This window comes from Cynocephalus volans, chromosome 4, assembly GCF_027409185.1.
Source record: "Cynocephalus volans isolate mCynVol1 chromosome 4, mCynVol1.pri, whole genome shotgun sequence".
NCBI lineage: Eukaryota > Metazoa > Chordata > Mammalia > Dermoptera > Cynocephalidae > Cynocephalus > Cynocephalus volans.
Genome location: NC_084463.1, coordinates 3,387,313 through 3,411,275, shown reverse-complemented (window position 1 = coordinate 3,411,275; position 23,963 = coordinate 3,387,313). Strand labels below are relative to the sequence as shown.

General features: G+C 39.3%; 1 protein-coding gene and 1 pseudogene across 1 annotated transcript; one reads left to right on the top strand and one right to left on the bottom strand.

The window, feature by feature from the left end:
* LOC134377216 (exophilin-5-like) overlaps positions 1-15,699 on the bottom strand; it is a 78,256-nt pseudogene extending 62,557 nt beyond the window's left edge.
* On the top strand, positions 3,845-4,159 carry LOC134374811 (non-histone chromosomal protein HMG-14-like). The gene has a single exon (XM_063092814.1). The coding sequence runs from the start codon at positions 3,845-3,847 to the stop codon at positions 4,148-4,150; it is 306 nt and encodes a 101-aa protein (XP_062948884.1). The 3' UTR covers positions 4,151-4,159.
* Positions 15,700-23,963: the final 8,264 nt, after the last annotated feature.

The window sequence follows — 23,963 nt, the reverse complement described above, 5'->3', positions numbered from 1 at the left end:
AATAAGAAACAAAAATATACACAGTATGACCACAAGTGTGTTAAAAGTGGATGTGGGGAAACAGTTTGACAGTTCTTCAAAAAGTTAAACATAGAATCATCACACGTCCCAGTAATTCCTTTCCTGGGCATATACCCAAAAGAATAGAGAACAAGGACTCAAACACATACTTGTTGACAAGTGTTCACAGCAGCATTATTTACAGTAGCCAAAAGGTGGATACAACCCAGATGTCTTCCACCAGATGAATGGACAAACAAATTGTGGTCTACAGGTATAATAGAATACTATTCAACCACAGAAAGGAACAAAGAACTGATACATGCTATAAGATAGATAAACCTCTCAAAAACACTATGTGAAGTAAAAAAAGACAGACACAAAAGGTTGCATATTATGATTTCATTCACATAAAATATGCTAAATAGGTAAATCCATTGAGACAGAAAGCAGATTAGTGGTTGCCAGCAGTTGGGGGGAGGTGGGAATGGCAAGTAACTGTTTAATGAGTTCTATTCCAGGAAGATAAAAATATTTTGGTACTATATAGAGGTGGTGATTGCACAATATTGTGAATGTACCAAATGCCAATGAATTGTTCACTTTAAGGTGGATAATTTTATTTTGTTTGAATTTTACCTCAACAAAAAAATATTTTAAAGAAGTAAATGTGGGGACTTCTGGTTCCAGGTAAGACGGAATAAGCACTTTCCACTCTGTCTCTCCTGGTGAATGTAGCCATAAAATCTGGACAGAATGCAGAGCTTCCAAATATATACAGCAAAAAACTAACAGACCTGAAGGAAGAAATAGACGAACTCACAATTATAGTTACAATGTCAGCACTTCTCTCTCAGTTGCTGACAGGACTAATGGAAAGATACAAGAATGGAGAAGTGAGCAACGACATAAGCTAAACGGATCTAATCAAGATTTATTGAACAGTCCACCAAACAACAGCAGAGAAGTACACACGGAACCTTCCATGATAGACCATAACCTGGGTCATAAAACAAACTTTAGCAAGCTGAAAGGAATTGAAATCATGTAAAGTATATTCTTGACAATAATAAAGCATAAATCAATGATAGAAATGTAACATAAGAATCTCCAAACACTTGAAAATTAACACACTTTTAAATAATCTATAGGTCAAAGTCTCAAGGGAAATAAAATATAAACTGAAGTGAATGGAACAAAAATACAAATATAAAAGTTTGTTGGATGGGCCGGCCCTTGGCTCACTCAGGAGAGTGCAGCACTGGTAGTGCCGAGGCCGCAGGTTCGGATCCTATACAGGGATGGCCGGTGCGCTCACTGGCTGAGCGTGGTGCAGACCACACTGTGCTGAGGGTTGCGATCCCCTTACCGGTCAGAAAAAAAGAAAGTTTGTTGGACAAAGTCATAGCAGTGCTGAGAGGGAAATTTATAGCAGTCAATGCTTATATTAGAAAAGAGGAAAATCTGAACTCAAAAATAAAAAGGGAAGTATATCAAAATTTGTGGGATACAACCTAAGTGTGGTTTATGCAGCAGCTCTGTAGAGTAGAAGCTTGAAACCTCAGTGGCATCCACGTTGTGTTAAATCTGTAGGCCAGCAGGACATGAGAGCAGTGGATGCATGGCAGCCTCCACCCAGATTCCAGAGGATGTATTGAAAAGCCTGGAAGCCCAGGCAGAGACCTGCTGCAGGGGCGGAGCCACTGCAGAGGCCATCTACTAGAGCAATGCCAAGCAAGAATGTGAGGTCAGAACCCCCACAGAGAGCCCCCAAGGAGGAATGTCTAGTAGAGCCGAGGCAGCAGGACCACCATGGAGACCCCAGACCTATGGAGCTACCAGAGTGGAACACTGGCCTGGAAAAGCTGCAGGCACCATCACTGCCCACTGGGCTATGCCTGGCAGAGCTGTGGAAGTGAAGTTGCCCAAGGTTTTGGGGGCCTAGATACCCAATTGTGCCCAGTATGCTGGACTTGGAATCAAAGATTATTTTGGAGCTTTAAGACTTAATGTCTGTTAGGGGTGGAATGATGGAGTTTGGATGTGTCGTCCCCCCCAAAACTCATGGAAATTTGATCCCCAATGTGGCAGTGTTGGAAACTGATTGAGTCATGGGGGCAGATCCCTCATGAATGGGTTAATGCTCTCCCTGGGGGAGGGGGGATTAATGAGTGAGTTCTTGCTCTATTAGTTCCCGCGAGAGCTTGTTGTTTAAAAGACCCTGACACCTCCTCTCTCTCTCTTGCTTCCTCTCTCTCTCTTGCTTCCTCTCACCATGTGATCTGCTTGTACCTGCCAGCTGCCTGCCACTTTCCACCATGAGTTAGAAGCAGCCTGAGGCCTGTGCCAGATGCAGCTGTCCCAGAATCATAAGCCAAATAAACTTCTGTTCTTTATAAATTACCCAGTCTCAGGTATTTCTGTTATAGCAACACAAAATGGACTAATACACAACCAAAGCCATGCCTAGAGAGAAATTTGTAGCATTAAATGTTTATACTGGAAAAAAAGAAAGGTCTTCAATCTAAGTTTCTACCTTAAGAAACTAGAAAAAAATAGCAAAATCAACTAAAGCAAGCAGAAGGAAGAATAAATATCAGAAGAAATCAATGAAATTAAAACAGAAAATAGAGAAAAATCAAAACAAAACCAAAACTGGGTTCTTTGAAAATATAAATAAAATTGATAAACCTTTAGCAAGACTGAAAAAGAAAAATAGGGAAAAGACAAATTACTAATATCAGGAATGGAAGAGGGCTATCATTACATAACATCCAGACATTCAAAGGATCATAAGTGATTACTATAAGCAATTTTATGCCCCTAAATTTGACAATTTAGATAAAATAGATCCATTTCTCAAAAACCACAAACTATCAGACTCACCCATGATGAAATAGCCTGAATAGCCCTCTATTTATATCAAATAAGTCGAATTCATAGTTATAATCATTTTTTTAAAAAAAGCCTCCAGTTCTAGATGGTTTCACTGGTGAATTTTACCAAATGTTAAAGGAACAAGTAACACCAATGCTAACACAATCTCTTCCAGAAAATAGAAAACACAAGGATACTTCCTAACCCATTTTACAAGGCTAAGATCACCCTGACACCAAAACCAGACAAAAATAGTATACAAAAAGGTAAAACTATATATCATTATCCCTCATGAAGCCAGATGCTAAATCCTCAACAAAATATGAACAAAGTGAGTAAAAAACACATAAAAATAATACACCATGACCAAGTGGGATTTATCCTGAGAATATAAGTGTATTAGTTTGCTAGTGCTGCCATAATAAAGCACACGAACGAGTGACTTAAACAACAGAAATTTATTGTCTCGCACTTCTGGTGGCTTGAGGTCAAGGTGTTGGCAGGACCATGCTCCCTCTGAAGGCACTGGGGAAGAATCTGTTCCAGGCCTCTTCCCAAGCTTCTGCTAGTTCCTTTGCTTGGGACTGCATAACTCCAGTCTGCACATGGCATTCTCACTGTGTGCCTGTTTGCTTGTGTCCAAATGTTTCCTTTTTTATAAAGGCATCAGTCATATTAGAATAGGGCTCACCTTGATGACCTCATTTCAACTTGATTACCTGTATAAGGACCCTACCTCCTAATAAGTATCTCCACATTCTGAGTGTAGTAGATTGAATAATGTCCCCCCGAAACTCACTGGAACTTGAAGCGTGTCCCCCACGTTTTATGTATTAGAAACTTGGCGGCGGGTCCTAGAAGCTCGGGCGGCGGGAGGAGCGGCAGCGGCCCAGCAGCCCAGCTTTGCGAAGGCTCTCGGCGCGCCGCAGCCCGCAGGCACCCGGCACGCGCCCTCCGCGCCGCCAGGATGCCCAAGAGGAAGGTCAGCTCAGCCGAAGGCGCAGCGAAAGAGGAGTCCAAGAGGAGATCGGCGAGGTTGTCAGCTAAACCTGCTCCTGCAAAAGTGGAAACGAAGCCAAAAAAGGCAGCAGCCAAGGATAAATCTTCAGATAAAAAAGTACAAACAAAAGGGAAAAGGGGGACAAAGGGAAAACAGGCCGAAGTGACTAACCAAGAAACTAAAGAAGATTTACCTGCAGAAAATGGAGAAACTAAAAACGAGGAGAGTCCAGCCTCTGATCAAGCAGGAGAGAAAGAAGCCAAGTCTGATTAATATCGTATACCAAGTCTTATCAGTGGTCCCTGTCACCCTTGTACAATCCAGAGGAATATTTTTATCAACTATTTTGTAAATGCAAGTTTTTTAGTAGTTCTAGAAACATTTTTGAGAAGGAGGGAATCCCACCTCATCCCATTTTTTAAGTGTAAATGCTTTATTTTAAGAGGTAAAATCATTCGCTGGTTGTTTATTTTTTGGTACAACCAGAAAATAGTGGAATATTGAATTATTGGAGGCTTTGACTGTCCTGGGTGTCAGCTTAACATTCCATAGATGGGGGTAGTTTTTATATCCTGTAATACAAAGCATACTAAATGGCAATTTGAAGTCACAGTCACATATTTACTGTGTCTTGAACATTTAAAATTAGTTCTATTCCCATGTTATTTTTTAGTAGAATTGTTTCTTAAAGAAGACCGCTCCTTAATCATTGCTCTCCCTGTCAGAACTGTGTGCCCTCTGTAACATCTTTGGTCATGGTAGTCTAGTTTTCCTAATAGTTTTGTTAATGTGTTGTGAATGATTGGAAATTTGATTATGTAGTGTACATGATATTAAGTTGTGAACTGGTGGGACTTATGTAACAGCTTACCAACATCTGGAGATACTGGTACTTGATATCCTCTTAAGGAAAATTTGCCTCCAAATTTGAAGATGGAAGGTCACTGGAAAAACTTTTTAAAAAATCATGATATGTGGCTTTTTAGAATTTCGGTACATATGTTAAGAATTGTGTACAAATTGAAATGTCTGTGATGATCCTCAACACAACCAATAAAATCTCAATTATGAAAGAAAAAAAAAAAAAGACACTTGGCCTCCACTGTGACTGTTAAGAGGGTGGGAAATCCTATTACGGTAATTGAAAGGTGGAGCCTTGAAGAGGTGACTGGATTGTAGGACCCTGCAGTAGTGAATGGATTAAAAATGGTAGTCAGGGGCATGGTTCTGAGGGCTTTAAAAGAAGAGGAGAGTCTGTCTCTCTCTCTGCTCCACCATTTTCTGCAATGTGAGACCATTGGGTCACTGTTGCCACCACCAGATGGACTTTGGACTTCTCAGCCTCAGAAACTGTAAGCAATAAATTTTGTTTTCTTTATAAGTCACCCAGTTTCAAGTATTTTGCTATAAGCAACAGGAACGGTCTAATACACTGAGGTGCTAGGGATTAAGATTCATATATATCTTTTTTTCAAGTATTTTGCTATAAGCAACAGGAACGGTCTAATACACTGAGGTGCTAGGGATTAAGATTCATATATATCTTTTTTTCAGAGGACAGTTCAACCCATAACAGTAAGTAATAGTTTGATATTTTAAAATTGATTACTGTAAACTATATCAACAGTCTAAAGAAAAAAAACCACATGATGATATTAGTTAATTCAGAAAATCATTTGATAAAATTCAACACACATTCATGATAAAAACTGTTAGCAATTAAGAAATAGAACCTGGGCTGTCCAGTTAGCTCAGTTGGTTAGAGCTTGGTGCTGATAACCCCAAGGTCCAGGGTTTGATCCCTATACTGGCTAGCCACCAAAAGAAAAAAGAAATAGAACCTGATAAAAGGCATCTACAAAAAAAACCTTACAGGTAACATCGCACTTAATAGTGAAAGACTGTATACTCGCTTGCAAGGCAAGGATGTACATTCTCAACACTCCTATTCAACATCAAGCTTGAAGTCCTACCCAGTATGAGGCAAGGAAAAGAAATAAAAGGCATACATACTGGAAAGGAAGAAATAAAACTGTCCTTATTTGCAGATGACATGATTGTCTACATAAAAAAAAGTGCCAAAAAAGAAATCCAAAAACTAATAATTGTGTTTAGCAAAGTGATAGGATATAAATCAATACTCAAAAATCAATTGTATTTCTGTATACTAGCAATGAACAATTATCAACTTAAATTTAAAAATTTATATGGAAAACCAAAGACAAAACAATTTTGAAAATGAATAAAGTTGTAGGAATCACAATGTTAAGACTTACTATAAAGCCACAGTAGTCAAGATAGCATAGTATTTGTGAAGGAAAAGATGTATACAGTAGTCCCCTCTTATCCACAGGGACGCCTGAAACCAAAGGGATGCCTTATACCTCCAATGGATGCCTGAAACCACAGATAATGCCAAACCCTATCTATACACTGTGTTTTTTTCCTGTATATACATACCTATGATAAAGTTTTATAGGCTCAATGCTTTCTGGCACAACAAGTTGCCATCGATCAGAACACATATTCTGTTCATGTCTTCTACCCACAAATTTAATACCTTTTCCATCTTAACTAATTACTTATCATGCACTGTGACTGTAACTTTTGCAGTTTGAGATGCAAACTAGCACACATTTCTTTTTCCTTCTTCACAATTTTATGGATGGAAGATTCATTCTTACTGTACATCTTAGCAACCTCAGCATACGATTTTTTTTCTTAAGTTGAGAACTTTCACCTTTCCACTTAAAGGAAGCATTTTATCACTTCTCTTTGGCATATCCAAATCGCCAGCATCATACTCTTGCACTTTGACATTATTAAGTCAAATAAGGGTTACTTGAACACAAGCACTGCGATACTGCAACAGTTGATGTGGTAACCAAGGTGGCTGCTAAATGCTAACGGGCAGGAGGCATCTACAGCGTGGAGATGCTGGACAAAGAGATGATGCACATCCTAGGAGGGGGGAGGAGGAGGGCATAAGATCTTATCATGCTACTCAGAATAGCACGCAATTTAAAATTTGTGAATTGTTTATTTCTGGAATTTTTGATTTAATATCTTTGGGCCATGGTTGACTACAAGTAACTGAAATTTCAAACAGCAAAACCATGGATAAGAGAGAACTGTAGATCAGTGAAACAGAACAAAGTCTAGAAATAGATCCAAAAAATGTAGTAAATTTTTTACAGAGGTGCAAAGGCAATTCAATGAAGGACAGTCTTTTCAACAAATGGTGTTGGGATAACTGGGCATCCACTTGCAGAAATGAAACAAACCTCAATCTAAACCTCACACTTTACATAAAAATTATTTTAAAATGGATCAATGTGAGACATAAAATAATAAAATTTTAAAAAGAAATCATAAGAGAAAGTCTTTGCAATATGGGCTTGGGTGGATTGTTATTAGAAGGCTACCAAAAGCATGACTGATAAAAGAAAAAATTTTGATATATTGGATTTCATCAAAATGAAAAATTTTTCCTCTGCAAAGACACTGTAAGAGAATTAAAAGACAATTTACAGATGGGAAGAAAATATTTGCAAAACCCACATTCAGCAAAAGACTTGTATCCAGAACGTATAAAGAATTCTCAAAATTCAACAGTAAAAAATAAACAAGCTAATTAAAAAATGGGCAAAAGATGTGAACAGACACTTCAAAGAGAATATATGGAAGGTAAATAAACACATGAAGAAATGTTGGAAGGTAAATAAACACATGAAGAAATGTTTACCATCGTTGTTTATTAGGGAAACTCAAATTGAAACATGACGAAATACCCCTACAAACCTATTAAAATGGCTGAGATTAAAATGTTGAAAATACCAAATACTGTCATGATTGAAGAACTATTGTGCTATGTTATGAATATATGTGTCCCCCCCACCCCTAAATTCATGTGTTGAAACCTAACCCTCAAGATGATGGAATTAAGAGGAGGGACCTTTGGGAGGTGATAAGGTCAAGAGGGCCCCATCCCTATGAACAGTTTTAGTGACCTTACAAAAGAAGCTTGAGAAGGGGGTCTTTTCACCCCTTTCACCATATGCAGATACATTCAAGTCTCAGTCTATGAGGAATGGACCCTTAGCAGACACCAAATGTGCCAGCACCTTGATCTTGGACTTCCCAACACCAGAACTGTGAGCAATAAATTTCTATTGTTTATGAATTACCCTCTCCAAGCTATTTTGTTATAGCAGCCTGAACGTTTAAGGCAGAAATTGGAACTCTCTCACACATTGCTGGTAGAAATGCAAAATGGTACGGCCATTGGGAAAAACAGTTAGGCAGTTTCTTGTAAATTCAAGAATATGACCCAGATATTCCACTCCTAATAAAAACTTAAGTTCATGAAAAACGTGTACATGGATGTTTATAGCAGCTCTATTCAATATCTCCCAAACTTGGAGACAATACAAATGTCCCTCAGCAGGTGAATGGTTAAACAAACTGCAGTACATCTATATAATAGAATACTACTTAGCTATATAAAGGAATAGATTATTGATGCGTACAACAACTTGCATGACTGTCAAAGGAATTTTGCTGAGTTAAAGAAGCCAGTCTCAAAAAAGATTGTGTACTCTGTGCTCCCATTTATATAACATTCTTTAAAAGATAAAACTATAGTGATGGGGAATAGAACAGTGGTTTGGTGTAAACTGCCCTCTCTTCCATCCCCCTTCCTCCTTCAACTACTGTTAAATGGATTGTTTTGAAGTTGAAACCAAGACAAACTTGGTATTAACATAAAAAATCACAACCTTTTGTTGGGGGTGAGAGATTTGGTCATTGCAGCCCCCAATTTCCTCTTTCATCACTTGAAAGCCTAACACAATGGAACAAGGAAGCTGGCTCCTGTGGTATGCCAAGTTCATATGTGAAGTACAGTCTTTTGAATAGGGCCATTGGCAACATCAATAAGACAGCATTCCTGAGAAGGAGAGGAAGGCAAGCCTATGGCTCTCAAATATCACAGCCTGTGCAGTAGCTAACTGCAGAAAAACAGACCGGAATGAAGGTGAAGGAAGAATTCACCCGTGTGTGTGTGTGTGTGTGTGTGTGTGTGTGTGTGTGTGTGTGTGTGTGTGTGTGTGTGTGTGTGTGTGAAAGACAATACCTCAGCGTGTGTGTGTGTGTGTGTGTGTAAGACAATACCTCAGCGTGTGTGTGTGTGTGTGTGTGTGTGTGTGTGTGTGTGTGTGTGAGAAAGACAATACCTCAGCAGGCTCTTAGCCACCTGCTTCTCAGTTTTAGGACCCAAGTGTGCCAACAAGGAAGGAAAACATTTTCTTACTAACTTTAACCTGACTTCCCTTTGACCTTCATGTGGTTCTCAGTTTTAAGACCATCTGTGTCAATGAGGAAGGAAAGTATTTTCTGACTAACCTTAATCTGACCTTTTGTCCTTCATGTGGTTTTGGCCTCCTTTTGTCTTTCATAGATCTTTCCTTCCCTTACTTTGTATTCTCTACAAACCAATAAGTTAAGTTCCATTTAACTAGGTTTTGTGAGGTTTTTTTTGGGTGGCCAGTGTGTACAGGGATCCAAACCCTTGTCCTTGGTTTCATGACACCACGCTCTAACCAACTGAGCTAACTGGCCAGCCCCCATTTAACTAGATTGAGTACCTACTAAGTGTGTGAGGCTCTCCATTCCTGAGATAATCCTTGACCACAAGGAGCCAAGGTTGATATACAACCTACCATGTACCAACTTACCCATGTATTATTACATTAACATAAAAAAAAGGATAAGGGCAAAAAAAAAAATTTAGACTTAAAAAAAAAAAGAAATTATTTAATAATTTAAAATTATTTATGAAAGTAAAAAATAAACATTCTGCATTTCTTTATTATCAAAAGAAACAGTCAGTGTTACTTTTTTTTAGTAACATACTCATATGGTAAGTGTAAGAAATAAAATAGTAGCAAAAGGGTTAAAGTCCCTTTAAATATCATTCCCAAGAGATAAGCATTTTAACAGTCTGGAGTATATCCTTACAAAATACATATATGCATTTTTTAACATAAATGGTTGCCAGAAATTTTTTCTACGTAGACAGATACCACTAGTTGTCCCCCCTTATCCGTTATGCCATTTTCCTTAGTGGTAACATACCCAACATTTAGTTGGGCACGTGACGACCTAAAATTGTGTGTTCTCTATTTTCATGGTCAGTGGAAATAGCAAGAGTTTTAAAGTGAAAAAATATCCAGGTCAGGCACAGAAAGAGAAATACCACATGTTCTCACTTATTTGTGGGAGCTAAAAATAAATAAACAAACGGGGGGGGGCAGGGAAAAAGAAACAACAATCACAATTCCTTGAACTTGTTAAGACAAGTGAACAGATACAATGTTGATGGGTGGGGGTGGGAAGAGGGAGGAGGAGGGAGGAATCAGTAAAGAGACACAAAAATCAACTACATTGTATATTGATAAAATTTAAAAAATAAATAAATAAAAAGTAAAGTGAAAAAGTCCCAGTCCTGATTGTTACAAACTATATAGGCCATGACAGTTCAACTTTTTTGTACTGTAGGAGGCAGCACTGAACGGTGATTACATGCAGATGGAGCTCCCAAATCCCACACTTCCTAGCAATATTACCTCAAGCAAGTTACTTATCCTTTAAGCTTCTTCTGTAAAATGGAAATAAAAATATCCTCTGATTCATCAGGTTGTTGTGAGAATTCAATGAGATAATACATACGATGAGTTTAGCATAGAACAAGTGCAACAAATGTTAGCTATTATTATAGTCACTATTATTATTTTGAAAAAGATGAAAATACCTGCATTACAATGTTTAAGATGAGGATAAAAACAAAAAGATATGAAAGACTTTAAGAGCACGACCTTGTAATACCAAGGTCCAGCACCAGCCAGCCACCACAGGAAAAAAAAAAAAAAGCTACAAGAGTTATAATGTCAAAAAGCCTAATGAGGACACTACTCCCTGACCTTGGGATATGGAACGATATTATTGTGGTTCTATGTGTATTACCCATGGAGAGCAATCCACAGGAGTAAATAGACAGGAGAATATATCTGAGACAAAGTTCTCCCCTCTGTTTAAAGGAAGTAACTAAATTGGATGTTGTTGGAAAGAGCAGACACCTCAGAGATCCATGAAGTTAATCAGATACTACCTTGTTATATATCAGAATACTCAAGCCTATTGGGCATGCCTGTGACTTCTAGGCATTGCTCTCATGGTCCCTTTTCCAGGCCACATAATAGGGCTGCTTAAGGGTGAGCTCTATTTATGTGAACGCTTCATCTTATAGGTTCTACCACCAATAAAAAACTTGCATAGACTTTAGCTGTTGGGGCAGAATCTGTGTTTTATTCTCTTCGTAGTGTTTGGCACATAGTAGATGCCCAATAAATAGGCATCCAATGTCTCTTGAAACTCTCTTAGCCAGAGGCAGATTTCACAGGCTGGGAGAGGAGAGAGCAGGCAGACAGCCTGGGAGAGACAGGATGTGTCTGGCTTTTAATCTCTGCAGGATGCTGCAGCTTCCACCAGCTATGCTTCGCAACTGTGATGTGTGAAATTAAGTGTGAGCTAAAGGTTTCTTCAGACATAGTGAACTGGAACCTAACTTGAGGTATAGACAGACTGTAACCTACTTTTGGAACCAGTAGCCAAGTCTTAGCCAATCACTGGCAGCCAACTATTGGACCTGCGTTCAAATAAGGCAAACACCCAGTTATAACCAATCCAGCTGTTTCTGTACCTCACTTCCATTTCCTGTACGTCACTTTTCCTTTTTCTGTTTATAAATCTTAGCCTACCATGCGGCAGCCTCAGAGTCACTCTGAACCTATTCTGGTTCTGAAGGCTACCCAATTTGCGAATCTTTCTTTGCTCAATTAAACTCTGTTAAATCAAATTTGTTTAAAGTTTCTCTTTTACCAGATACATACAGTCCCCTTCAGGACTGTGCCACAGCTCAAGGACACTACTGCAAATCAATCAGAAACAACTAAATTCTGGAAAACCTTCCTAGGCTGCAATCTTGCTATTGAGCAAAGATGGTCTAAATCTAGACATGCCATTTTTCAACTTGATTGCAGCAGTTTTGTAACATCTTATACTTTATAAGTTTTCTGCAATAGGAAAAATAAACATTTCTGATGTATATATATATATATATCTTTCATGAGCTGATGAGGTGATATAACCTTTTGGTACTCTCCATTTCAGAGTTCCATTCATGAGACCTGGTGATGGAGGTGGAGGTAGTTGTGGTTTTCGAACCATGACTATATATACATATATGCATATGCACCCACACAGCACACACACACACACACACATACATATATACATATGAGGATACTTCAAAAAGTTCAGGGAAAGATTCGTATTATCTTTCAGTTGTATTTTCCACAAACTTTTTGAAGTGCCATTGCATACACAAAAAGAATACAAGCTTTGGAGCCAGATAAATTTGGGTTCAAATTCTAGCTCTTCCATTTATGAGCTGTGTGACCTAGGGCAAGTTCCTTACCCTTGCTAAATTTTAGTTTCCCTTCTGTAAAAAGCCATTAATAATATTCATTCCAAGGAACAGTTATAAGGATTATTCAGTGCTGATGGGTAAAATAGTTCTGAGATAGACTTGGATTTGAATTCTGGTTCTACTGCTTAACTTGGACAAGGCACCCAACCTTTGTAAGTTTTTCCTTCTCTGTGAAATGGAAATTAAAGTATGCACCTAATGAGGTTATTGGGAAGAATAATTAAATCTGTATAACATGTTTAGTACAGTGCCTAGTATACAGTAAGGGCCCAATAAATGTTAATGGTTATTATTATCATAATAATTACTACTATTATATTAAAAAGCAGTACTTTATAAATGTTGGTGTGGTTATCTTCTCCACCTCAATTTCCTATTAATAAGAAATATCCAAGAATTGGACAACTGAGTTAAGAGTAAGGTATATCTGTATAGGGATTGCCATATTGCTCACCAAAAGACTCACAATGTCACTTACAATATGCAGAATCTTTCTGCTTCTCTCTCTCTTTACAAATAGATTTTTCTATCATTTTTAAAGGGGCAACATGATATTTCAAGGTTATTTCAATTTTTTTTAATTACTGTGAGGAAAAGCATTTTCCTATCTGTTTTGTTTACTGTTTGGATATTTTCTGGTGTGAATGGTTTATTTCTATCTTTTGCATATTTATCAATTTGAATCTTGGTGTTTTTCTTAAAAATTTGAATAAACTTTTTATATATTAGAGACATTAACTATTACATTTAATATAAATACTTTCCCTATAAGCTGGAGCCAGAGAGGTCCAGTGCAGATGAGGAGAGACAGGCAAAAGCTCTGTGTGTTCAGCAGCATTTCTGTGGGTGGGGCTGCTGTCTCCTACACGGTGAACTCAACTACTCGCACGACTTTAACATCCATCTCTGAACATCTCTGGCTCTAACTATAGGATATTTCTTCTTAGTTGTACTGTAGACACCTCAAGCCTATCACAGTTATAACTGAACTCATCAGTTGTCCTCCAACCAGATAACTTTCCAAACTTCCCCATTTGGTCCCTTTTCTTCCTAGTCAAGAGATCCTGAGGCTGTTTCTCAATATAGTAAAAAGTCTGCCCAGAGTCTCTCAGACAGGCCTGTTGAACTGTCTGTGAAATTATATCCTTGAATATAATAAGTCATGTATCCTGATCTTTGATTCGGAAAATATGATGATCATACATATCAAGAAAATCAGCAGAAGAGGCAGCCAGGTTGACACGTTATCTCAGGCCCTTTCTGCATGTCAGTATCTGCTACTAAAACCATGTGAGCCTAAGGAAGATAAGCAAAACAATCCCATGGAGACTGCTATCCAGACATGAGTGTTTGAGAGTGGAAGCCAGGAATTATCCGGGGGAAAAGCCTAGAAATTATTGCGTTGAATATTTGGTCCAAGCATCTACTTTCCTTAAATTATTTTTATATTTTAATGGTGACATTTTCCGAATTGAGTAGTTAAATATTATTAGTAGTTTGTTACAGTATTGATTTTGTCTTAGCACCGTGGCTTTTTCTGTTGATGTTTCAGTTAGGATGTGAGGGACATGAAATCAGATGTTTTTTAGTCTTCTAACACCTAGCCCATTGGCCTTTGCCACCTATGTATAGATCTAGTTCCCTCTAAAGTCAACTGAAGTGGGTACCATGAACTGCTATAGAGGAAACACAAGGCAATCATCAGGTCAAATATAAAAAGTCAAAATTCTCTTGAGTGAAAATTAAAATAAATTATATCTCTATTTTTAAGAGTATAGTTCATGAGAAATCAATTTGATAACCTAAATGGGAGCTTCCCTTCCTCTTGTTTCCTAATTCTCCCCTCAATTTCCCCAAATACACAATGTATCACTTAGAAAGCCCTATGCTCTTCAGAGACAAGAAATATTTCCAGTAATGTATACTGAGAGCAACCACAGTTTCTTAGCGCCTTTGGAACATGTGTTGAAGCCAAACTCCACGCAGTTCTAAAGTTCTCCTTCCCAAAGTTGGGTGTGCCTGGGTGGTGCATGTGCATATGTGTGGGTCCATGTACGTGGGTGTGCGTGGGTTTGGACATCCTGCTCTCAGGAGAGCACACCTTTTACAGTTTGGAGGAATGATAGTTTATTTTTCTAAAAGCCGAGTGTGTGAAATCCACATCCTCAAACTTCGACAATCATCTAGAGAAGTTTTTGGATGGGTCTATTCCAACATTGGGGATAGAGTGCCTTTAATTCATCCCAGGACTTATCCCACCTTCCCCAGCAGGAAACTGGTTAATTTACATCCCACGTAATTTTCAGGATTCCATTCTCTGTTAACTACTCTCTCACTGGCAACACTGTATAGTAAGGACAAGGGTGAAATTCCGTAGACACTTCCTCCCCAAAGCACCACACACAAGGAGACCCACCCATTCCAGCCAAGCCCGCGCGTCCACGTGCCATTAACTCACACAAGCCTATGTGTGGCAAATTCCTCAAGCTCCCGCCCGAGAGATGGGGACGTGTCGCTGCCCGGGAGGTGCCAGCACTCCCGGGCCTCTCTGACTGGTAGCGTGGGGTGGACAGAAGTGTCTCTGGGGCCTCGGGAAAAGGCGTTAGGCGAGGGTAGACGATCTGGAGGACCGGTGTGCGCACGTGGATGCGCGCGGACCGCAGAGGAGCAGCGGCAGGACTTGGAGCCACGCAGCGCCCCCGCCCCATTCACCTGCCGGAAATGGCCCTCGGCCCCCAACGGCGGAGGACACACCTGAGCAGAGCGCGGCGTCGCCACACACCTGGACACCACGCAGCCGAGCGCGGCTCACGTGTCCCGGACGGGGCTGGACAGTCGCTCGGGACCCGCTCGCAGAGAAAGGCACCGAAGAACTCGCCACTACCCTGCGAGACCCCAGACTCGCAGCCATACCCGCCCGGGATGCAGTCGGTGTCTGGAGAGAGCACCCACCAGGAGTCCCAAAGTGCTTTAGGGAGGAACTCAGTGCACTTTTCCTCTTCCCGACCCGCAGCATCCGCTGGAACGCGCGTCCCCGGCGTCCCAGAGCCCCCGGGGCAGGGGTCCCGCGACAGCCCCGCGCCTCCCAGCGCACGCCCCGCTCTGGGGAGCCGCAGACCCCGGCCCAGGGAAAGGGAAAGGAATTTGCTCTGTACCTGATCCTGTCCTTCTCTGCCCTCTGTAGTTCCTCATTTCTTTCCAGCACCTGAAGGATCTTCCTGGCTTCTTCGTCACTTAAGAAACCGAAATCAAACCTCTGAGGAACTTTCGTCATTTTCTCTACTGTGTGTGTTAAACTTGAGCTCCTTGGCGCCTCCTGTTACAATGGCATTTTTCAAGGTATAGAAGACTCGTTTCGGGAACTTGATCCCAAAGCCCATAAGTCCGCCCCTTTGAAAATCTCAAACAACAAACCTAGGGAACGTCCCACAAGTACAGGACTCGTTTTGACAACACCTTAATGCCATGTTTCTCTCAACCTGTCCAACCGAGATGCAAAATGAACAACTAAAAGTGGAGAGGGAACCAATCCCCTTCCAAGGGGGGCGGGCTCTTCCTCGTCCCCGCCCTTTCCCCCTCCCCCTCCCTCATCTGACTTCTAAGCAAACAAGCCTACATAATTCTGCATCTAATGAGGCCAAGGCTTAACTGCTGGCCCAACACTATTTGCTTTGGCTGTTGCTGTTTACTCTCAGAACTTGAACTTGAGTAGTAGAAGGAGTGAAAAGGATAAAGACTCATGACTAATCTTCCCTTTCAATATTTAAGAGCTGGTAAGAAACAGAATGTGAGTAGGAGCTTTAGAACTGATGGAAGCCTTACCCTATTTAAAAGACCAGAAAAGGCTGAACTCATTACACAGGTAGCTGTGGATGGACCTGGCCGAAGGGCTGAAATGAGTATATCTTTGGAAATTTAGGAGAAGACAGCCCTGGGGCAAAGGATGGTAGAAAGCACCTGTCAGAAATTTTTTGTAAGATTTTATAATCTTAATAAGTTGTTTCAGAAAGTAATACACTTTCAAATACCTAATCCTCTGACTAAAGCAAAATGTAACAAATAGCTTTTCCTAGAAAGTCAACTATTCCACATTGTAATGAAGTATGGATAGAAATTTCCAAGAACATTCATATGTGCACATTTAAAAAATTATCAAGGCTTTTTTTTCAGAAAACATGTTGTTTCTCTTGGTTTCATTTCCTACCCCGAAATAACTTTGCCAGATCGACTTTCCTGCCCCATAGCCTTAATTTGGTTATTCCTTATGTGGTTATGACGATTACTAACATTTAAAATGTACCGCCATATATATCATCTCTTTTCCTGGCAAATAAGCCTAATAAAGATTTTGTGGGCCGACCCCATGGCTCACTCGGGAGAGTGCGGCGCTGGGAGCGCAGCAGCGCTTGGGCCCGCGGGTTCCGATCCTATATAGGGATGGCAGGTGCACTCACTGGCTGAGCGCAGGAGGGTTGCGATCCCCTTACCGGTCACAAAAAAAAAAAAAAAAAAAAAAAAGATTTTGTATCTGTAACAAAAACATGATGTCAAAAAATGGCTATTTATGTTTTTGTCTTTGGGCCCTCTACCCACCCCGATCATCATTACTTAAGAGAAGTCTAGGCAGCTAGCCATTCAAGTAACTTTTCGTGGGTGTCTTGTTTGTTATTTGCATGAAGCAGGAACCAATTCTGTTTACCAATGTTGTACTGCACACAGAACTCCTTTATAGTCTCTATATTAGCAATGGTGGTTTGGGAGTGTGTCTTAGAGTTGGACAGGGTGTCCAATTTTTCTAGTGTGTTTGTTTATTCATTTATTCAACACATACATGGGACTTCTTAATGTAGGCACTGGTGGGCTTTTACCCTGTTTCCAGTATATTAGTGAATTAATTTCAAACGACATATTCTGGTGTCTATTACATGAAGGCATTGTTCACTGCAAACACATAGTTCTTGTTTTTAAGAAGTTTATAATCTGGTAGGAGAGGTACCATGAATAGAAAAATGACTTAAGAACAAAGAACATAATAGAGGAAAAAAGAAAATTCCCTGAGAGCACAGAAAAAAGTTACAGCTAAGGGGATCAGGGGAGAGGATATGGTATTTAGGTTGCAACATGAAGGGTCAGATTTCAACAGGAAGAAGCAGATGGTGGTGGGAGGAGACATGTGACTCTTTTCTAGGCAAGGGGAACAGGTGCTGATAGCAGAAGTACACTCCAGGAATTTTCTTATATTCCCTCAACTCCTCTGACTAATGGCCAGAGTGAGCAAAAACTTGGAATCCAGAAAATACAAAGGCATATTCAGGGGTTGGTAAGTGGTCTGTTTTGGCTACAGCATGCATTCTAGTAAGGGCAAAATCTTACTCTTTTTGTGTATAGAACACACATATGCACACAATACATAGACAGATACACAGTATATCTGTGGTATTAACATTTTCTGAGGGTGGTGATTAAGAAAAAGTTCTAAAAAGGCTCTTTAGTGGGGACAGTAATGAAAAAGAGGCTTAGAAACACTGGGCTAGCAGATAAGGAAGGCACTGTAGAGTAAATACGGCTGAGATCTGCTTGTGAATGCCGTGGTAACCAATCTAGTCTTCTTGTATAAGCAATGAGAGGCCAATACTGGTTCTGAGAATGACAATGGTATAGCTGAAACTGAGCTTTGGAAAGATTACTCTGATAGCAGTAGACAAGAAAGAATAGAGTGAAGAATGTTTGCAAGGAAACCATTGTGTGGGAATGCTGATACAGGAGAAAGGGAGAGAGGACCTGAACTAAAGCAGTGGAAGTGAAAATAGAAAAGAGGGCTCAAGTCCAAAGATATAGGCTGGACTTGGTAACTTATTAGGTATGAGGGTCAAGAAAGGAGGCACAAAGATGATGCATGATTTCAAGAGAAGTATCTTAAAGGAGACTAGTCTATTTGACGGTATGAGAAACATAAGGTTTCTAAGGAGATCAGGTATTCACTTTCAGACATAAGGAGCTTGAGGTGCCTGCGGTTACCCAGCAAAAATGAGAAATGTGGGACTGGAATTCTTAAAGCCCGGATGGAGAAGTCGATTCGAAAGTCATCTGCTTAAAGATGATTGCCAAAACCCTGACACTGGATAAGATGGTCGCAGCAAAGAGTGGACAGGGAGCAGAGACTGGTTCAGTTCTATCAGACATCAGCATCGAGGCATGCTTCAGCCCTGGGTTGTAGCACAAATAGGGCATAGCACTGAGAAATTATTATATTGAGAAATTTACAAGGCTTTGGGGGTTGCCCTGAAAACCACACAGAATAGTTTCTGTGGGGTTATAAACATGGTACTCTTAAAGTAAATCATTCTCAAGGGTTTGTTTTATGGATTTATTTAGCCAGCTGCAAGCAGCCCTTTTTAATCTTAGTATCTGGTAACCCTGACAGCAACCTCCTGCCGAGCCACTCAGCTAAAGAGATACTCACTAGTTTTTAAAAATTTTTATTGTTCTTGTTTTTTAGTATCATCTAGATAGAAAGCAATAATCTTTAGAAATCTCCAATAGTCGCCTATCTTCTCCAGGTTGTGGGGCTTAATTTTTTTCTTTCCTGGCAATCACCCAGCCAAGAGAAATGCTAATCACATCACTTCCTTGAATGTATGAATTTTTGCCATCTAAAGGTACGTATGACCCCAGTAGGCCATTGAGAAGCAACTCTGTAGACTGGGATAGTTTTTTCACAGAGGTATCTTTCTGACCTATTTTAGCTCTTCTCTCCAGACAACCCAAATGTTTTCTCTTCCAGCTGCAGGTCATGGCGTGAGTTTGGGTGATAGCTTTCAGTTAAACAAGCAAATACAAGTCAGCTTGAATGTAAGATGCTAATAACAAGCCTTTATGATTGAACAAGAGATGTAAAATTTTAAGGGAATTTGCACAGTTGTTCATTGCAATTTTCACTAGTCCAACTGTTTAGTGAATAGCTTTGCAAATCTAGATAGAAAACTCCCTTTTTGTTTCCCTGGAGGCTTCAGTCCTGTATCCATTATTACGGAATAAAGATTCCATGAAAAACAGCAGCTTAAAATCCCTAAACCTTACATTTAAAAAAAAAAAAAACTTCTAAAGATCATAGTAGAACCAACCTTTTTTGATTGTTATAAAAATTCACTGAGATGATGCAAAGCAATTAACAGGGTCATTCATAGTCAATGTGCAATAAATGGTACTTATTAATAATATTCTTTGCATACAAAGAAGCCTACAATTTTAGAAGTAACATTTTCTTTCACTATAAAAGTAATATAATTCAACATACTGTTGGAAGTACTAGCCAGAGCAATCAGAGAAGAGAAGGAAATAAAGGGCAACCAGATTGGAAAAGATGAAGTCAAACTGTCCCTGTTTGTAGATGACATGATCCTATATACCGAACAGCCTAAAGCCTCTACAAAAAAAACTCTTGGAATTGATAAATGATTTCAGCACAGTAGCAGGATACAAAATCAACACACAAAAATCAGTAGCATTTCTATTCCCCAATAGTGAACGTGCAGAAAGAGAAATCAAGAAAGCCTGCCTATTTACAATAGCCACCAAAAAAATAAAATACTTAGGAATTGAGTCAACCAAGGATGTGAAAAATCTCTGTAATGAGAACTACAAACCACTGCTGAGAGAAATTAGAGAGGATACAAGAAGATGGAAAGATATCCCATGCTCTTGGATTGGAAGAATCAACATAGTGAAAATGTCCATACTACCCAAAGTGATATACAAATTCAATGCAATCCCCATCAAAATTCCAAAGACATTTTTCTCAGAAATGGAAACTATCCAGACATTTATATGGAATAACAAAAGACCATGCATAGCCAAAGCAACACTGAGCAAAAAAAATAAAGCTGGAGGCATAACACTACCTGACTTTAAACTATACTACAAAGCTATAATTACCAAAACAGTATGGTACTGGCATAAAAACAGACACACTGATCAATGGAATAGAATAGAGAATCCAGAAATCAACCTACACACCTACAGCCATCTGATCTTTGACAAAGGCACGAAGCCTATACACTGGGGAAGAGACTGCCTCTTCAGCAAATGGTGCTGGGATAACTGGATATCAATATGCAGGAGAATGAAACTAGACACATACCTTTCACCATACACTAAAGTCAGCTCAAAATGGATTAAAGAATTAAATATACACCCTGAAACAATAAAACTTCTTAAAGAAAACATAGGGGAAACACTTCAGGAAATAGGACTGGACACAGACTTCATGAATACGACCCCAAAAGCACGGGCAACCAAAGGAAAAATAAACAAATGGGATTATATCAAACTAAAGAGCTTCTGCACAGCAAAAGAAACAACAGAGTTAAAAGACAACCAACAGAGTGGGAGAAAATATTTGCAAAATATACATCCGACAAAGGATTAATATCCAGAATGTACAAGGAACTCAAACAACTTTGCAACAAAAAAACAAGCAACCCACTTAAAAAAATGGGCAAAAGAGCTAAGTAGGCATTTCTCTAAGGAAGATATACAAATGGCCAACAGACATATGAAAAAATGCTCAACATCACTCAGCATCTGGGAAATGCAAATCAAAACTACACTGAGATACCGTCTCACCCCAGTTAGGATGGCTAAAATCCAAAAGACACTGAACGATAAATGCTGGCGAGTTTGCGGAGAAAAAGGAACTCTCATACATTGTTGGTGGGACTGCAAAATGGTGCAGCCTCTATGGAAAATGGTATGGAGGTTCCTCAAACAATTGCAGATAGATCTACCATATGACCCAGCTATCCCACTGCTGGGAATATACCCAGAGGAATGGAAATCATTAAGTCGAAGGTATACCTGTTCCCCAATGTTCATCGCAGCACTCTTTACAATAGCCAAGAGTTGGAACCAGCCCAAATGTCCATCATCAGATGAGTGGATACAGAAAATGTGGTATATCTACACAATGGAATACTACTCAGCTATAAAAAAGAATAAAATACTGCCATTTGCAACAACATGGATGGACCTTGAGAGAATTATATTAAGTGAAACAAGTCAGGCACAGAAAGAGAAATACCACATGTTCTCACTTATTGGTGGGAGCTAAAAATAAATAAATAAATTCACACACACACACACACACACACACACACACACACACACACACACACAAACCGGGGGGGGGGGGAAGAAGACATAACAACTACAGTTCCTTGAAGTTAATATGACAAGGAAACAGAAAGGACATTGTTGGGTGGAAGGGAGGAGAGGGAGGATGGAGGGAGGTTTCGGTAATGGGCTACAATAATCAACCACATTGTATATCAACAAAATAAAATTCAAAAAAAAAAGTAATATATATTTATTGGGGCTGGAGAAAATTGAAAAATATGAGGGTACTGGAAAAAGTTTGTGGAAAAATAGAATTAAAAGATAATACAAACCTTCCATGAACTTTTTTTGAAGTACCCTTGCATAACATACAAATCAGATAGATAGATGGAGATAAAAATTTCAGCTTTATTACTAGTAAAGTTTAATTGAAGAATGTGGTTTGGTTTTGCAGCCGAAGCTTACTAGTGCTACCCCTTCAGATCTAGACCCTGGGGCAGATAGAGCACCAGAAGAAGATGGGGATCTGGGGAACAGACATTATTGATGATAAGAAGGTAGGAGGGAGAATGACAACCAAGTGCTTCAAGCTTTCTAATAAATTAGTCCCACCCGGTGAAAAAGCATACCTTACCACAAAATAACTTACTGCTCCACCTACCCTGAGAAGGAATGAGTAAGGATCAGGCAGAGAGGCTGGGAGTTACTCCAGTCCCCTCATAAAAAGTGATAGAACAGATTGTTCCCTCTGGTAATGTTAATTATATAAAAATGTAAGAATATGGAAAAGAGCCCCAAAAGTTTCAATATCCATACATGTATATCTACACCCAACCACCATTTTTATTTTTTATATTTTTATTTATATCCCTATGTATTCCCCCTTTCCATATGAGTGTGTGTGTGTGTGTGTGTGTACACATATGAGGGGTCTTCAAAAGTTCATGGAAAGATCTTTATTTTCTTTCAATTCTATTTTTTTGTGAATGTTTTGAAGTACCCAGAGAAAAAAGTAAAACATTTCCCAGGGCATTATAGGAATCTATTGCTATCCTTATAGCACCCAGACACCTAGGTCAATAAACAAATACACAAACCAAAAAACACACTACAATTTTTTCTTGTGACTATAGATGTGACCAAATTCTGAGAAAAATGCCAGGAAATAGAAGTAGAGTTTATTCCAGAAATGCAAGAATATTTAAATATTAACATAGTTTCCCTTATCAGGAGGTCAAAGCAAGAAAATAGTATTATCAAAAGTTCTTTGATAAAATTCAAGATTGTTTTTTGTTAGAACTAAACTAAATTTAAAATACTTAGTGAAGTTGGATTAGAAGGATGTTTCCTTGACATGGTAAGAATTGTCTGTGCCAGACAACACTAATGTTATCATTAATGGTGAGTCTTTTAAATAAAAGCTAATCAAGGATATCTGCCGTTACCAGTATTGTCCAAAATTGTTCTGGTAGTTCTAGTTGATACAATAAAGAAAAAAAAATAATGAGGTGTAACTCTCAGAAAAGAGAAAATCGATCAGAGATGAGTATATACTTAGTAAAAAATCAAAGAAATCTAATTAATAACTATTAGGACTACAAAGAGAATACATATTAGTGGACAGTGTATTGGTTCATTCAATAAATATTTATGGAATGTCTACTGGTATATGTCGAGAAATGTTCTACACACTGTGTAGATGAGATGTTCCTGCCCTCAAGTATATCACATTCTAATGGGCAGAGATAAAAAATAAGAAACAAGTCAACCTCAGTTTAGAGTGTGATAAGTGCTATGAACTAAGTAAACAGGTGGCGGGGGACAGTGGAGGGAAGGCTCCTTTTGGAGTGGTGAGGAGGACGCTGATAAGATGCCATCTGAGCTGAAACCTGAAGGATAAGAGGCCAGACATGTGAAGAACTGTGAAAATGAATGCACAGACGTCCTCAAAGAGGCTTAAATTGGAATAAAATGTGGGTTAAAAAGTAGACTTATGTGCTATGTATAAAATCTTTTGAACCTGTCATCTTCATGCAAGAAATAATCCACTGGGTTCCCTGTCCCAGATAACATCGTTAGGGACATTTAGTATTTGTACAACCTGCTGTGTTGAACCCGGTTCCAGGTGTTGGAAACACAGAGGTACAAAAACAAATAGGTCTCTGTCCTCATAGAGTTTGTATTCCTGGGAGAAGAGACAGACAAGTGTGATAAAGTGCTATGAGGAAAATTAATGGTGATATGACAGAGAGTAACTTTGAGGAGGAGGAGAATACTTTACATGGAGTGGTCAGGAAGGCCAGCCACCCTGAGGTGATGTAAGCGGAAACCTGAAGGGTGTCAAGGATCCAGCCATAAGAGCTAGGAGAAGGTCTTCCCAAGCAGAGGCAAGGGCCAAGACACTGAAGCAAGAGAGACTGGAAA

Excerpts from the sequence above, each read along its gene's own strand:
- LOC134374811 (XM_063092814.1), top strand. The coding sequence starts at position 3,845 with ATGCCCAAGAGGAAGGTCAGCTCAGCCGAAGGCGCAGCGAAAGAGGAG.